Source organism: Gavialis gangeticus, unplaced genomic scaffold (assembly GCF_001723915.1).
Source record: "Gavialis gangeticus isolate Ggan-Ray unplaced genomic scaffold, GavGan_comp1, whole genome shotgun sequence".
Taxonomy (NCBI): Eukaryota; Metazoa; Chordata; order Crocodylia; family Gavialidae; genus Gavialis; species Gavialis gangeticus.
Genome location: NW_017728962.1, coordinates 876,636 through 892,156, shown reverse-complemented (window position 1 = coordinate 892,156; position 15,521 = coordinate 876,636). Strand labels below are relative to the sequence as shown.

Sequence of the window (15,521 nt, the reverse complement as noted above, 5' to 3'; positions counted from 1 at the left end):
GGGTCATGATTGACCACAAGATGAACATGAGCCTTCGGTGTGATGCTGCAGCTAGTAAAGCAAGCAAAACACTGGCTTGCATCCATAGATGCTTCTCAAGTAAATCCCGGGACGCCATTCTCCTGTTGTACTCGGCCTTGGTGAGGCTGCAGCTGGAGTACTGCGTCCAGTTTTGGGCTCTGCAATTCAAAAAGGATGTAGAGAAGCTTGAGAGGGTGCAGAGGAGAGCCACGCACATGATCAGAAGTCAGGAAAACAGACCTTATGATGAGAGGCTGAGAGCCCTGGGACTCTTCAGTCTGGAAAGTGCAGGCTCAGGGGTGATCTGGTGGCCACCTATAAATTTATCGGGTGGTCATCAGGATCTGGGGGAACGTCTGTTCACCAGAGTGGCCCAAGGGATGACAAGATCAAACTGTCACAAAGTCTGCTGCGACCGATTCAGGCTGGATGTAAGAAGGAACTTCTTCACTGTTTGAGCCCCCAGCTTTGGAATAGATTCCCACCGGAGGTGGTTCAAGCACCCACTTCGAACACCTTCAAGACACATTTGGATGCTTATCTTGCTGGGATCCTATGATCCCTGCTGACTTCCTACCCCTGGGACGGGGCTGGACTCAATGATCCTCTAGTCCAAATGTCCCTTCCAGCTCAAATGTCTATGAAATAAAATATTATAGATAATGTTAACTGGGAGTTAACAGGGTATTGTCAAAACTGATAGCCTCCAAATGTAATTCCTTTATCATTAAAATAAAAATAACATCATTTGTAAATTTAAAATATTTGAAACAAAAATATCCTTGATGGAATTTGGCAGAAAAGGTTCTTTGGGTATGTACCTGGTTTTGCTATTCAGGTGTACATCTGTCTTTCTATTCAGCATTGTACTGCCCTGGCTTGGCACCTCCTTGCTCGAGTGTTAAAGTGCGTCGAGTGGTGCATCCATGGGTAGGCTCCCTCAATTCGCCAGCCATGTCCTGATTTTAAGTAAAACAGAGGTTCCTAGTACGGTGTTGCCAACTCTCATGATTTTTGGCATTGGTCTTAAAGCCTAAACTTCAGGAATGTAAAAAACTTAGCTCTTTCTTTTATATGTATGAAAGAGCTAAGCGCACAGATGGAACCCCGTAAATGGGATCTGTTACTTACGCCTCTTCTTTTTGCCATGTAACCTTTCCACATGCTCATTAGTCTGTGGGTGATGAACAGAGGTTCACAGATGCTTGATCCCTAATGTTTGGCACACTGCCTTTGACATGCCCAGCATAAAATCAGGGCTTTGGTTGGTCAGTATCTCCTTAGGAATGCCCACTTATGTGATGTACCTCAATAACTCTTCTGTGATGCAAGGGCCGGGCTGTTAGTGGCCTGAGTGGTATAGCATTAGGGTAACGGATAGCATAGTCAATAAACGCTAAGATGTACTTGTGGCCACCATTGATTTTAAAGAGAGGGCCCACCACATCCTTGGCAACACAGGCAAAGGGGGTCTCTCTAATAGGCATAGTCTGAGGAGGCGCATGGGGTGGTCCAATCTTTTTAACCCGCTGGCATGCTGGGCAGGCGATGTGTAAACCATATTCTCGTATAGCCCCAGCCAGAAGAACTGTAGAGTAATCTTGGTGACCATTTTGTTGCGTCTCAGATGCACATGGTATGCCCACGGGAGGCCAAGTTTCCATAAAACCCTCCAAAACTGGGCAGATACCATAAGCTGGGCAACTTCTGTCCCCACCTTGGACTCCCCTTTTACCCAGTACAAGAGATTCTGTCTTACTTCTTAATGAGGGTCTCAGGTATGCAGGATTTGATGCACCTCTTCCCCATCAACCTGGGTAACCTCATCCCACCAGATCTGCTGGAGTTCTTCATTTTCCTCCTTTGCCTTTTGGAATTGGGCTCTGCTTATGATATTCTCCAAGTCAACTCTTCCTCAGCCATGGTTGGGACATTATCCTTAGCCTCCCCAAGCCACCTGTCATTGTTCTGCAAATGGTGATGTTCTACCTCAGCTTCTTTAATCCTCTCCAGGACATCATATATAGGTGGCCAATCTCACCCCAGAATCATTTCACAAGCCAACTGAGGTACTATCTCAATTCGCAACTGTCCTTGGTACTTCATGACCTTCACTGGGATGAAATTTCTGTTGTACTATATTGATTTGCCGTGGATGCCAAGTCATCTTTATGGGTTTTGTTGCTCACATTACCTGTTGTGGCACGAAATCTGCTCGGATCAGTGACTGGGAACAGCTGATATTGAGAGTGGCTTTGACCTGTTGTCCCTCCACCCATGCTGTCACTACTGCATGACTCTATCTGTTGTCGTCTCCACTACAGCTGTGGCTGCAGTCCATGCTGTGATGGCCTCGCTTTACTTCAGCATCTCTTAAGGGTTCCAGATAACCATCCTTGGCATGGGTGACTGGTGCCTCTTGAGTCAGACACCAGTCAGCGACCAGGCCAATGCCACTGGCTGGGGGTGGGGGGTGGGAGGTGCTTCCTGCATCGGTGTTGCTTCCAGAAGTCCCGCGGCCACTTCCGGAGGCAGCACGGCTGCTTTTGCTGGCAGTCCTGCTCCCCAGCTGGTGCTTGTGGGGGAAAGGGTGGGCGTTGGTGCTCCCACCTGTCCCCTTGCCTGCCGGCTAAATGGGGAGTGCGGCCTGATGTGTTGCAACCAGCGTTCTCACAAGGTGCACGTGCACCTCCTCTGCATCGCCACGGATCCCTGGTTTCCATTGATCTACCAGGCTACCACAGCATTCGTTTGCTGTATGTCTTATCCTGCCACATTTGTAACATACCACCTCCAGAGGTCCTCCTCTGTTCGGGTCATGTCTTTTCACTTTCCATGAACTGCTGGTCCTGGTGTTTTAATAAATCTGGTTCCTGGTGTATTCTCCTTTGGACACAGCAAAAGCCTTTGCTAGCCCCAGTGCATCTTTACAATACTGGAACAAATGATACCTCACCTAATGCTAAATATTGTTCTTGAGATCACTTAGAAACTGTTCCAGCAGGATCTGGTCAGCCAAGCTTTCTCTGTCGTACAGCACTGGACATAACGACTTGCTCATTAGGTCTTTCAAGAGCTGCATGAGAACCTGCAGTCTTCCATCCTTGTGGTTCTTTTTGGCCTGGAACAAGCGCCGATAATGTTTAGGAGTGATCTTTGGTCTATATAGGATGGCGGCCTTCACTTTTTCATAAGCTTGTGCTTCATCCCTGGATGAACAAGTCTCTATGTGCCTGGACAAGTCTCTATGTGCGGTCTGGGCTTTTCTGATCACTAGGGCCCCTAGCTGGTTGGCCCAGTATGCTATCTCCAACCTGACCTGTATTGCTGCATGCTCAAAAGCTTTGATGTACCACTTCACCCGGTTATGCCAGAACAGGAGACGTTTTGCTATTTGGAATCATACCGCCCTGGCTTGGTGCCCTCCTTGCTCAAGTGTTAAGGTACATTGAGTGGTCTGTCTACAGATTGTCTCCCTCAGCTCGTCAGCCATGTCTTGATCTTAAGTAAAAGGGAGGGTTCCTAGTCTGATACAGACAGTCTGTGATCATGATTCTGTCATTGGTGCCTTTTGGGGCTCTTCCTTCCCTACACCCCATCCACTCACCCACAGAGTTCTATTGTTGATGATGGATAAAGTCTGATCTTCTTGGCCCCCTTTAAATTAGTTGGTTGTCAGACCTGTAAGCTACTCTGGGATTCCGTCAACAGTTTTTGAGGGCCTTCAAATACAGTTAGCCCTGCCTAGGCATTATACAGGTTGTATGTGATTAACAGTTCATCCTTAGTCTGCAGGAGTTCTCAAGTGCATGGAGCTCTAATTAATTCATAGGCTCACATGAACAGATAAACAATCAAATAAATAGATGAATTAATCAAGCACTTTATCTTCTTAAATAAATCAAATTTGGTGTCAGTTCATAGCGAGTTCCCCTCTGGCACCATTCTCCCAATCAGCTCTGGGATGGTTCAGCCTTTTTAGCTTCAACTAATTCCCCATTTGTATCCAATATTCAGAGCCCTGCTCTCCCTTAGAGCCGAGGCTCCTTACCCACTTTAGAAGGCTATGTCTTTCAAATCAGTCTTGATGGATAAATCAGAATAACCTATTTAAGCAAGTGCCTGCACCCTCATTGTGCCCTGGCATGGACCTCCTATTGGTGCTACATTTTTCTGGTGTCAGGGTGTTGGGGTCCAAAAAAGGCCTCTTTCCATGCCCTTTTTCCCTGGATTGCCCAGGTGGCTGGAGACCCCTCTGGGTCTCCAACCTGGGGAACCAGCACAGTTTCTTACCACTATCCTAGTTGAAGCGTGGAATGTAGGTGTGCTCTTCTCCTCTCTCCTGCTGATTGGCTCCACTTGCTTTTTTGTACATGTCAAAGGGTGCAGACCTGTGATGTCATGTTCTGCATATCCCTGAAGCCTCAGCGAGCAGGTGCTTATAAACTGCAGCAATGGCACAGCTTGCTGCTCCATCTTTGTTGGCTGCACACCTGCAGGTAAGTACTGGCCATTTTCTGCCCTTACTGGGCATTCTGTCGCTTCAGGATCCTGCCACGCTACCCAGAACCCATCCACGGCAGAGCTGGCGCATGCAGCCTGCCGTTCTGTGACAGGGTAAATCTGGTATCCTTGTTAGACAAAGTGTAAATAGTTGGAAAAATTGTTCTTTACAAGCTTTCAGGCACAAACACCCTTCTCCAGGCATAGGGAGAGTCTGCTGGTGTGTATGTACTCTCTTAAAAAGTGAATTTAACTTTGACATTTGGGAAGAAAATTAGTTTGATAGCTGCTGTTCAGCTAGGATATCAATATTCCTTCCCTTTCTTGTAGAACTAACTGCAGCAGTACACTCAATAAAACTGCTGTAGCTTATTAAAATGAAGTGTTCGGACAGGAACTCAGTGTTGAGATAACACAGTGATTTACTCACCAAATCTATGTTTGTTATGGAGGGGTAATTAAATGCAATTCAAATCCTAGCTTCAAAATGGGAAAAGACAAAAGAGTAGCTTGTCTTTTTCTCTTGACCTTTCCCTCCACCTTTAGTTTCATGTAAAACAGGAAGAAAGGGCATTTTTTTTCTCTTGACTGTTGTTACTGCTCTTCCATATGGACAGTAGGTCAGACTGTAGCTTTGGACAGAAGGCCCTCTAAGTGTCTGCTCAGATTCTATCAATTGACCTCAGGTTTTCAGTTTCATATCTCTTAGTCAGATTTTTCTCACATGTGGAATAGGCTTCCAAGGGAGGTGGTGCTCTCCTTTGCTTTGGGGGTCTTTAAGAGAAGGCTGGATAGGCATCTGGATGGGGTTATCTGACCCCAGCACTCTTTCCTATCTAGGCAGGGGGTCAGTCTCGATTTGTCGAGGTCCCTTCTGACTCTAACATCTATGAATCTGTGAATTTGTCATTAGTTGGAAGTAATAGATTTTAGAATTGTAGGGTTTCTGTTCCTAGGTTTGATCACGGCAAGCTATAATACTGAGCAAGTTGTATTCATTGACTTGATGTTTACATTTTTACAGGTGGGGGAAAGGGGGGAGATTTTCCTGTCATGGGTATTGTTTCAATGTAGCATTTTGCATGGAATATGGGGCACTTTCCAAGTATTATAAAATGCATATTGGCTCCCACCCTCTCACCCCTGCTCCTACTGTTGCAGTGGTGGCTGGAATCTCCAGTCTCTCCTCCTGCTTGTGGAGGGCGGGGCCACAGGAGGGTGCTACATGAATAGCAGGGAGAAATCTAGGCTGCCCGTATTGCAAGAGGGGCCAGTTTGCCTGAGGCCAGGAGGGAAGCTGTGTTACTTATGCAATGGAAAGGAGCCAGCCTGGTCACTCTGCCTGCACAGTGAAGAAAGGGCTGAGTTAGTCATGCTGCCCACATGGTGAGGAGAGAGCTGGGTTGTTTGCACTGCCTGCAGCTAGAGGGCAGCCAGTTTGCCCATGCTGCATGTGTGACCAAAAGGGAGACTGCTGTATCTGTACAACAGAGGGGAGTCAGGCTGACTGTGCTGTTCATGCAGTGGGGGAGGGCTGGGCTGCTTGTGCAGTTGCAGGTGGGATTTGAGGGAGGACCCACCAGGTGTGTGGCTTAAGGTTCTGCAGCTTATAGGTTGTGCAGCCCCCCACTGTCTAGATTTTGAACAGCCCTAGTTTATAATTGTCAGAGATTCTCAGCACTTGTCTGAAAGCCTGTGTAAAAACACTTAGAATAATTAGCTCCTTATGGCATCTCTTTTATTAATATCTTTTTCATAAGGATGGGTCAGACCATAACCATAAATCAGAAGCCCCTGAAGAAGTTTCAGAGAATGCTGCATGTGAAAAAATGGAAGATGTGACACTACACCAGCAGACTTGTGAAGAAGGCAAATCATTGTCAGATGCCCAGCTGGCCCGAGATAACAGACATCTAGAAATCTGGTCTGTGCTTGAAAGTGTTTGGAATACGATAAACCTGTACAGGTAGGACATGCTGAAAGAGTTCAGATTTAACATGCTGTTAGTCCTACATGTCCCCCCATGCATGTGTTTGGATATTGTCGCTCTTTGCTATGTATACATTGATTATAGAGTAAGTACAGGCAGTCAAAAAGCCTGAGGCTGAATCAATTTGATCTTTGCAGGTTAGTCAAAGCCAGTGTTTTCCAACGTTTTCCAGCCCAAGGCATGCTTACATTAATAAAAAATTTTCACAACACGCCTGTTAAGACATTCCCTATCCTCATACCTATTGTAGCTCATTGCCACAGCAAAATTCCGTGGCACACCTGTTCATTTCTGATGGCACGCTTGTGTGCTGCAGCACACTGGTTGGGAAATAGTGATCTAAGCTGCATCGTTTGAACTGATAAGCAAGTGAGCAGACATTCAGTTACTTTTTGATTCCAGAAATGCAGCCACAAGCCTGCAGTGGCCCAGGCCAGAAGCTGGGGGGCACTAAAGCATGCCTTCCTGCTTGGTGGAGCAGGCAGCTTGGGCCAAGGCTATCCCACCACCCTGCAACTGGAGTGGGGCGGGGGGTGTTGGGGTTGCGGGGGAGATGCAAATCATTCTGGGATTCTGTGGGACCGTGAGTCGACTTGAATCTGGAGGGCATCTGGGACAGAAGTTCAATAAACTGATTTAGTGCTAGCGCTGGCTTTTAGCTTTCACTTATTTCTTGATTACAGAAATATAGAGTAATTCTTCCATTGTAAAGAATTAAGGAAGACCACAGCAGGTCAGAATGTTTTTGACATGAGAGATTCCTATTTGAAATCCCTGGGTTTATTTTTTGTGTCATGTGCAAGTATATGCACATCTAATACTGCTTGGTACACCACAGCACTGCTAAAAGGATTTTGTAGCACCTTGGTTGAGAAATCATCGTCTTAGAGTTTATCAGTGATTAAGATAAGGCACGAGGTTATTTTCCTTACAGACTCATTTTTCTGTTATTTATTATAACCAAGTCTTTTAGAATTTAAGCTATATTCTTTTTTTAAACTATATTATACAAATAATTTAAAAAATGGTGAAAATGCAAAGGTGTGTGGCCCTCCCATTGATTAGTTCTCTTTTTAATTTTAACTAAATCCTTGCCCTTAGTAGGCTTAGAACAAAAATATATTCAGGGTTTCATTTTTAATCAAGATGCCCAAAAGCTATTTATGGGATTCACTGCCATACCATTAGCTTGTATAAATCTGAAATTGTGCATATTAAATGCATGGATGAAAATAGGTGTAGTGGTAGTTTTCTGAGACTCATTTGAAACCTGCAGTGAAAGATACTATATAGCTATCACACAGTGTTAATTTATTTAAAAAAGGTTCTCTGTAATATGCTTTTTTGTTGTGGTACTGTGGAATTGCTGGGGTCTGTATTTTTTAAGCACCTTTGATTAAACAAATTTACCCAAACAAAATAAAATTTTTCTACTACGTTTGGTAGTTTTGAACTGCACAGATGTATCTCTTATCTGTATTTGACCTTCTAGAGTGTGGTGTTCTCTTCCCTTAGTCAAAATACAATACGTGGTGGAGTTGTACTGAAGCGCTTTTCCTTTTCCATAACAGGAAGCAAAACAGGAGTGTTCTTACTGGCTTCTTGTGACTAAATGTTTCCACTGTGTTTTGTCTTTGTTAGTATCGACATTTTCCAGAAGTTGAACCCAAGTATTATCAGCACCATTGCAAAGACATCATTTGAAGAAGCTTTCTTAGGTCTACAGAAATTGATGGCAGCTGTGAATGATATTCTTGATGGCATTCGTAGGTAAGTATATTAGCTGTTTGGAATATCTTCACTTTTTGGTGCTGAATTGCAGCTTACTATGTGCTGTTATATCCTTCACTAATTCTGAAACTGGTACCTGTATTTGGAAGATATATTTCTCAGTTAGTAATAGAGAGATCTGGAGCTGCAGACGCTTAATGGCTAGCCATTGGATCTCTTAAGTTATCCCATCTGCTTTTTGGGGAGAGAAGGGACGGTGGTGAGTAGTGGTGGGATAATGGTATTTGTCTTCTAGGACTTGGTGACCAGTCACTAACATCTATGCTAAGTATAGGTAAGATAAGATGAAATGTGCCTTGATCTGGCTGTAGCTGCAGTCTGTGTGATGTGATTGCACAAATTTTTGTCTGCTTATCTTTGCACCGAGCTGGAGGGTTGAAAGGTTACCTAGCTGGTGGTTTTAGACAGCATTCTGATATGTGCTATAGTAGATGCACCACTTTCTTCTGGACACTTGGCTAAATTTCCCTTCCTTTGCTTGTGGAGATAGCCCACTGACTTTGAAAATGGGATGGCTAGTATGAATAGGCATTGACTTCAAAATCTGTCTTCCTCATTATACAAACCAAGAACAGAATACTTTTCAGCAGCATTTTCAGTGTAAGCCTTGATGTGCAGGGGTAATTTTTTTTTACTACTTTCTTGGCTAGTCCTATTAAAATTATTAGAAACAAAACCTATAAAGGTTCACTGATTCTGTATATAGAATTTAATGGATAATTACTATATTGCCCCAAACTTAAGGGATCTTTCATGTAGTTACTTCTACCTATGACTTTAAGGAGTAGCTTTAAGCAAATCACTTAATTTTAATTGCATAAAAGAAACAAACTAAATGGCATAAAATGTAAATTTAGATATTTAAAATTTTTTGTGTGCAGAGTATGAAATCAAATATCTAATTTGGAAATAACTGTGATGTTGTTTTATGGACTTGCAGTAGGGGGCACTGTGGAATTAAACTAGTGATTTTGAAAGTTACCTTTTAAAAATCAGCTACACCCTCCACCTACAGGGTTTCCTTGGTTTAACCTTGAGTAAAGGCATTTAAATTGGTTTGAGGCTTCTGAATTTTTTCCTTAAATAATAATAAAAATCATTTAGTAATTAACTCATTGCAATATTGAACATCAAAACAAAAAGTCAGAACTTGAAAACTAAGATACCTTACTTCTTAGTATGGTATTCTTATATTAGATGTGTAAACTTAAAGATTTGGTCAATATATTTTTTAAGATTTTAGTTCATATCTTCTACCCAGTTTTTTTAAAAGTTACTTCTGCAGTGTTAGATTATTATTTTATTGAATATATGTGCAAAAAGCAGTATGCATCTAAAGAGAGACTGCTATTAAAACCTGAATTTTTCACAATGTTCAGAAGCTTCCTTTCTTTATCTGACTAAAAAATAACTCCTCTGGTTCTTGTAACTTGAAAAAGTCTTAAAACCTAATTTAGTAAAACAGACAATTTATATTAGAAGCTTAACTGGATTCCATTTGAGTTACCCCATCAGAATATTCCTTTGGTTAAATACATTTCTCCACCTTTAGATCTCCTTATCAACAAACTGGGAGGATTACTGTGGCTGCTTAAAGGTTAACAGAGTATCTGATAACTAAACCCATGCTTGTTTTTGTGATGCACGTCATAAGTGTATAGTTTTTTTTCCCCTTCCCTTTCTCAAATGAAATAAAAGTTCTTAATTATTAAAGATGCAAAGAAAGTAAAATTTGCAATTGCTGAAGTATGTAACCGTGCATGAGGCATTACACTAAGTTTTCCTGGACAACTTTTGAGTCTGCTTTTAAAGTTAGAAAGGTAATAGCGGTGTTGGCTGTAGATTGCAATAACACATGTAGGATGCTTTCCAAGTACAGTGGTGCCTTTAAAATTTGTGCAGGTGTGGGTGTGCCAAGAACATGTAGTAAACTAATAAGCATTCTCCTCCCTTCTCCCCATAATTTCTCTAACCCATCTAAGCTAAAATCAATTACAAAAAAAAATTGGATCTTCCCCCTCCCCCCTCCCCCCCGCACTTTCAGTTTCAAGTATGGATAGACAATGGTTAATGAAGACAAGATTCCTGGACAAACCCAACGTAATTATACTCTACAGTGCCTCTCAAATTTTAGCTTTCATCAAATATTTAGAAGAGGCATAAAATATGAAATCTTTTGGTGGAAAATCAGTGTAATAACTCTACTTTCCACCAAGAATTTAAAAGAATCTTTTAATGTTAGGACCCAATACTGGAAATGCTAGCAGATACTTTGCTTGCTCCTATAAAACTGCGGTAAGATAATCCTATTAGTAAGCACTACATCTCTTGGGAAGTGTTTGCAGTATTTTTTTGGTAAAATGTAGAATATCTGGTGTAACTAGTAATAGAGCATAACCTGTTGAGTTTTTGACAGCAAAATTGCTTCCTGTTCTGAAAAGGTTGGATCTGGTCCCTGTTCCCCCGAGCACTGCCAGCAGTGATCAGGAATAACGGTCACAAGCTGGCAGAGGGTAGGTTTAAGCTAGATATCAGGAGGCACTACTTCACGGTCAGGGCGGCCAGGGTCTGGAACCAACTTCCAAGAGAAGTGGTGCAGGCTCCTACCCTGGGGGTCTTTAAGAGAAGGTTAGATGAACACCTTGCTGGGGTCGTTTGACCCCAGTACTCTTTCCTGCCATGGCAGGGGGTCGGACTAGATGATCTACTCAGGTCCCTTCCGACCCTAGAAACTATGAAACTATGAAAATACTTAACTTATATTCTGTGGATGTCTTGTTTTAGCTTCAAAAGAATTTCTCAATTCCTGAAAGAGGTTAGGACTAGAACTGAACTAATAGGATAACATGATATGGGTAGGACGTATGATTTTCCTTGGTACTTATGCATTTAATTCTCAACTCTTGCTGCTTTTTCAAAGAAGTGGAAAGTTGAAAACACATTTCAGTCTCCTAAATTATATCACAGTTAAGAGGAAAAGGTGATTTTCAGTTTACAAAGATGTATAACCATTTACGGCTTTATTTTTCAAAATCACTCAGGATTTTAGGTGTTTACCTACATGCCAGCACAAATGGCCAGGTTTTCAAAAGAGCTCATCATACTGACTTTTCACAATGGTAACTGCTAGGTGCTGAGCACTTGTCTGTGTTGGTCTTTTATTTTTGTTCTCTTAAGAAATGTTGAGCTGCTGTATCTTCTGTTAATATCAGTTGGAGGAACAGGTGCACATCACACTTATTCTCCCACTTGTTCTGATATAAAGTGGTAGGATAGCTCTTTTCATAGGCAAAATATGATTGAAACAGACCTTGAGAGGTCATTTAGCTCGCTCGCCAACCAGTTCAAGGTAGCACCATCTCTGTCTAAACCAGTGGTACTCAACCTTGAGTGCACATGCCAGATTTGACCCAATGAGCTGTGTCATCCAGCCCAAGAACAAAATTGGCAAGGAGAGTGGTCGACAGGTCCAAAAATTTGGCAAAGGGAATGGTGGCAATTAATGCTGCCACTGCTCCTCTGTTGCCAAAGGGGCAGGACAGATGACAAGACTCCATGAGCTGGATAGGGTTGGTGCACCAGGGCTAGGCAGTAGGCCTGATCCACTCTTGTGGCATGGGGCAACCCTCTACTGCTCATCCAGCCCACAGCCTAGAAAGGTTGTACACACTGATCTAAACCATTTCACTACTGTAGTAGGATTGGAGTGCTGATGGTCCAGGAAAGGAGCAAGATTTTTTAGATGATTGTCTTCTGATAATACAAATGGTCTAATAAAAGATTCACGATGGGCTCTCAAATACAAAATGCTCTTTTTGAGCACAGTATGGTTCTCAGGCCTGTGTGCCTGAGAGTGTCTGGGATTTCTCTCAGCTGTGTTATTGGTCAGGTAAAAAATATAACCAAAAAAACCTTGCTAAATGATCTCAGACAAAGGGTTTTTTTCTGATCTGTATTTAAAGCTTCCAGTGATAGAGATTTCACAACATCTCTATGCATTTTTTTTCCACACAGTCTTCTAAACCCACTTTTCCCATGTTGCAATTTAAACCCTTTTTCTTCTTTGTTTCTTGTCCCCTGTGGACACAGGTCATTTGACTAGCATGCTGTTTATAACAGTGCTTTTAGTTTTTGAAGACTAACAAATCCCCACCTTCTCATCTTTAAATCTATCCCTTAGTATTTAGCGGTTTAGCTGTGAGATGTGAAAACTCTAATTTGCATGTTGAGTTTCAACCTGTTCCACACTGGTAGTGAATTAAAGTAGCGCTTTCTAATAGTTATTTATCTGCCTGGGGTACTGCAGTAATGCTTGCTGTACTAACACAAAGCTCTACCCAGGCCAATTAGATGTACTTCTTGTGGTTGGACTGCTGCTGAGTGCTTTTTCATTTGCCATCTTTAGTGGCTGATGAGAAGAGGATTGCTGGTGTTAGTATGGATTAGTAATTCTCAGATGGGGTGCTGCATCACTCTGGGGTGATGTGAGATTCTTTTGAAGGGTGCTGTGGGGAGTGAGGAGGTAAGTACATGCCCATCTTTGCCTGGCTGTTCCTCTTCCCTTCCCATCATCCTAAAAGCCTCCCCGGTGCAAGGTGGTAAGGACATGCCCATTTCTGCCTGGCTGCTGCTCTTCCATTCACCCCCAGAACTGTCCAGCCCCTTTGCAAGGACATAAGTATTCTCATCCCTGTTTGCTTCTTCCCCACCGCCCTTACCCTCTTCAACCAGGCCTCTGTTCAAGGATGTAATAAAAATTTAGCTTTTGAAATAGGGTGGTGCTCAATTCACAAAAGTTAAAGGGGTGCCTAGAGTCTAAAATGGTTGACAACCACTGGTATAGATGCTTATCCCACAACATTACCTCCTTTTAAATAAGTTGGAATGAGGCAGAGACCGGTTTTGGAAACAGGCACCGCTCGGAAAAGTGTTTCATTTGTAACCATTTGGCTCTTGAGTATTATGGATAGTCAGTGTGAGGCCACTGCTCTGTCTCTACATAAGCTTTGCTCATTCAAAAGAAAGAAAATGGAATGGATTTTTCATGGACAGTTATAAACCCCACCATGGACTGAAGGTTTGTTGGGGTGTCCTATATCTTTTATGGGTATAGGTTGTAGCCATGTTGGTCTAAGGATATAGACAGACAAGGTTCTTTGGGTAAATCTAATATCTTTTATTAGACCAACTCAAATAGTTTGAAAAATTCTTCTTGGCACGCTTTTGGGGACAAATACCCTTTGTCAGGTATTCTTTGACTATTGATTCTGTCCAGGAAGAACACAGACCAACTGCAGATGCTTCATCGGCCTGCCGAAGGGTATTTGTACCCCAAAGAATACAAATGAGTTTTTCCAGCTATTTGAGTTGACTAACAAAAATATCAGACTTGCCCAAAGAACCTTGTATTCAGCTTTTATGGTGTTTATTCCACTGACATAGTGAGTAGGTGGTCTCATCGGAAAGATAGTGTTATGCTGTATCCATTTATCTCATTTTTATTACTGTGGGGGTTATATGATGCCATCTTTATGTATCCTTATGATTTTTGGATATGGTTTAGTCAAAGGAAATGAGGGATGCATACTTAAGGGTGGGAGTGGGCAGAACTGCTACATTTCTCTTGCTGTTGTGATACTATGGCAAGGACAGTTGTCGTTCCCAATTGAAGACAGAAGGGGCCACTGGTGGGATGGGCACCCAACTTTACTATCTTCATTTAATGGGAAAAACAATCTCTTGGTAGCAAAGGCATCTGAAAAGAATAGCTCATCAGCCAAAGGAATGCCAGGTGTCCTAGGGCAAAAGAAATGTCTGAAGGATTTTGGAAACTTGTGAGGAATTGTTACAATGCAGAAGGTTGGGCTGGTTTGGAGATATTATAAGGACTGGTTGTGAGGAGGCCAAGGTCTTTTGGATTTTTCCCAGAATGGAGAAGGGTCCAAGGCCCCGGCACCTAGGGATGGCAGAATCAGCAGAAAGGCTGAATTCTGGAGATACTGGCAGGACTCTTGGATGAGCTATATTGTAGCCCAGCACTTCCCAACCCTGAGTCGTGACCCAAGTGAGGGTCACAGGGGCAATGCTGGCAGCGCTGCACAGAAAAGAGGAGCCACGCCATGTGCCAGGAGCTCCCCTGCCCCTGAGCTGTTGCTGCTGTCATACTCCACTCCCAGCAGTGGGATGCGGGGAAAAAATAAGGTTTGGAACCACTGTGCCAGTTGAGGGTAAGAAACGTAACTTGTCTTTTTATTCCATCTTTAAACATATGGTCAGTTTGCTTGTACAGTTCTTTCCCCATAGATAACAAATCCTTTTGTTTTTTGTGTCCTTTCTGATTGCCTTTGGTGAAGAGAGGTTTCTGGGCTAGTGATATTCCAGGCCATCCCAGTCTATGAAAAGAGGGACCTAAAACCTCTACAAGCCAAAGGGGAGACCACCACCACCTGGGGCTCAGGGATTCTCCTACTGTGTCTGTGAGTTCCAGTATAAGGGCAGTGGAGTTGAGGCTTGTGGGACTAACAAGTACCCCGGGGCAAACCTGTGTTTGTTCTGTGGGACAATCAGCTGGTCAGCAGGGAGGAACTCGGGGCTCTGGGAACATGCTGTGGGTGGGTTTGTGACAGGCCATTCTATTATCTTAAACTGGCTAAAGATAAACACATATGAACATCTAGAAGGTTGTAAATGATTTAAATTTATACTCTGCCAGCTTGTGAAGCCAAACAGTGTTATATCGTTGCCAGATATCAGCACTTTGTCTTGTCCTTTTGCTGAAGCACAAGAAAGACATTTGAAACTTGAGGAAAGTTCTAGACTGATTTTGTTCAGGTGATCTTAATTCCAGAGATTGAGGGGATGAGGAAGAGGCAGAACCAGGGTCCGATTCCCATGGGGAAATCTTTTAACCACCTAGACCAGGGGCAGGCAATTATTTTGGGCCGCTTACTGAGTTTTGGCAAACTGTTGAGGATCGCATTTCCCTTTCCGGCTCAGGGAAGCAGAAACAGCTCCATGGTCCCAGGCCAGAAGCCTCTGCTAGGTGCAGGGGTTTCTGGTTGTGGGGCCAGGGCTGGGCAGACCTTGCTGCTGGGTCCTGCCACTAGCTTCTTCTGAGTCCTACTGCCCCTGGCTACTGTCATCTTTTACAGGCACCGAGGAGCAAATAAATACTAATTTTCTTTTTTTTTTTTTTTTTTTTTTTTTTTTGGGGCCC

General features: G+C 43.1%; 1 protein-coding gene across 3 annotated transcripts in view; it reads left to right on the top strand.

Moving 5' to 3' along the window:
• Positions 1–15,521, top strand: part of SWT1 (SWT1, RNA endoribonuclease homolog) — a 98,529-nt gene that overhangs the window by 40,670 nt on the left and 42,338 nt on the right. For all 3 annotated transcript variants that reach the window (XM_019501247.1, XM_019501235.1, XM_019501240.1), the window contains exons 14-15: positions 6,285–6,490; positions 8,156–8,284. In XM_019501247.1, the coding sequence (XP_019356792.1) occupies positions 6,285–6,490; positions 8,156–8,284 (335 nt within the window). The remainder of the gene's footprint in view (positions 1–6,284; positions 6,491–8,155; positions 8,285–15,521) is intronic.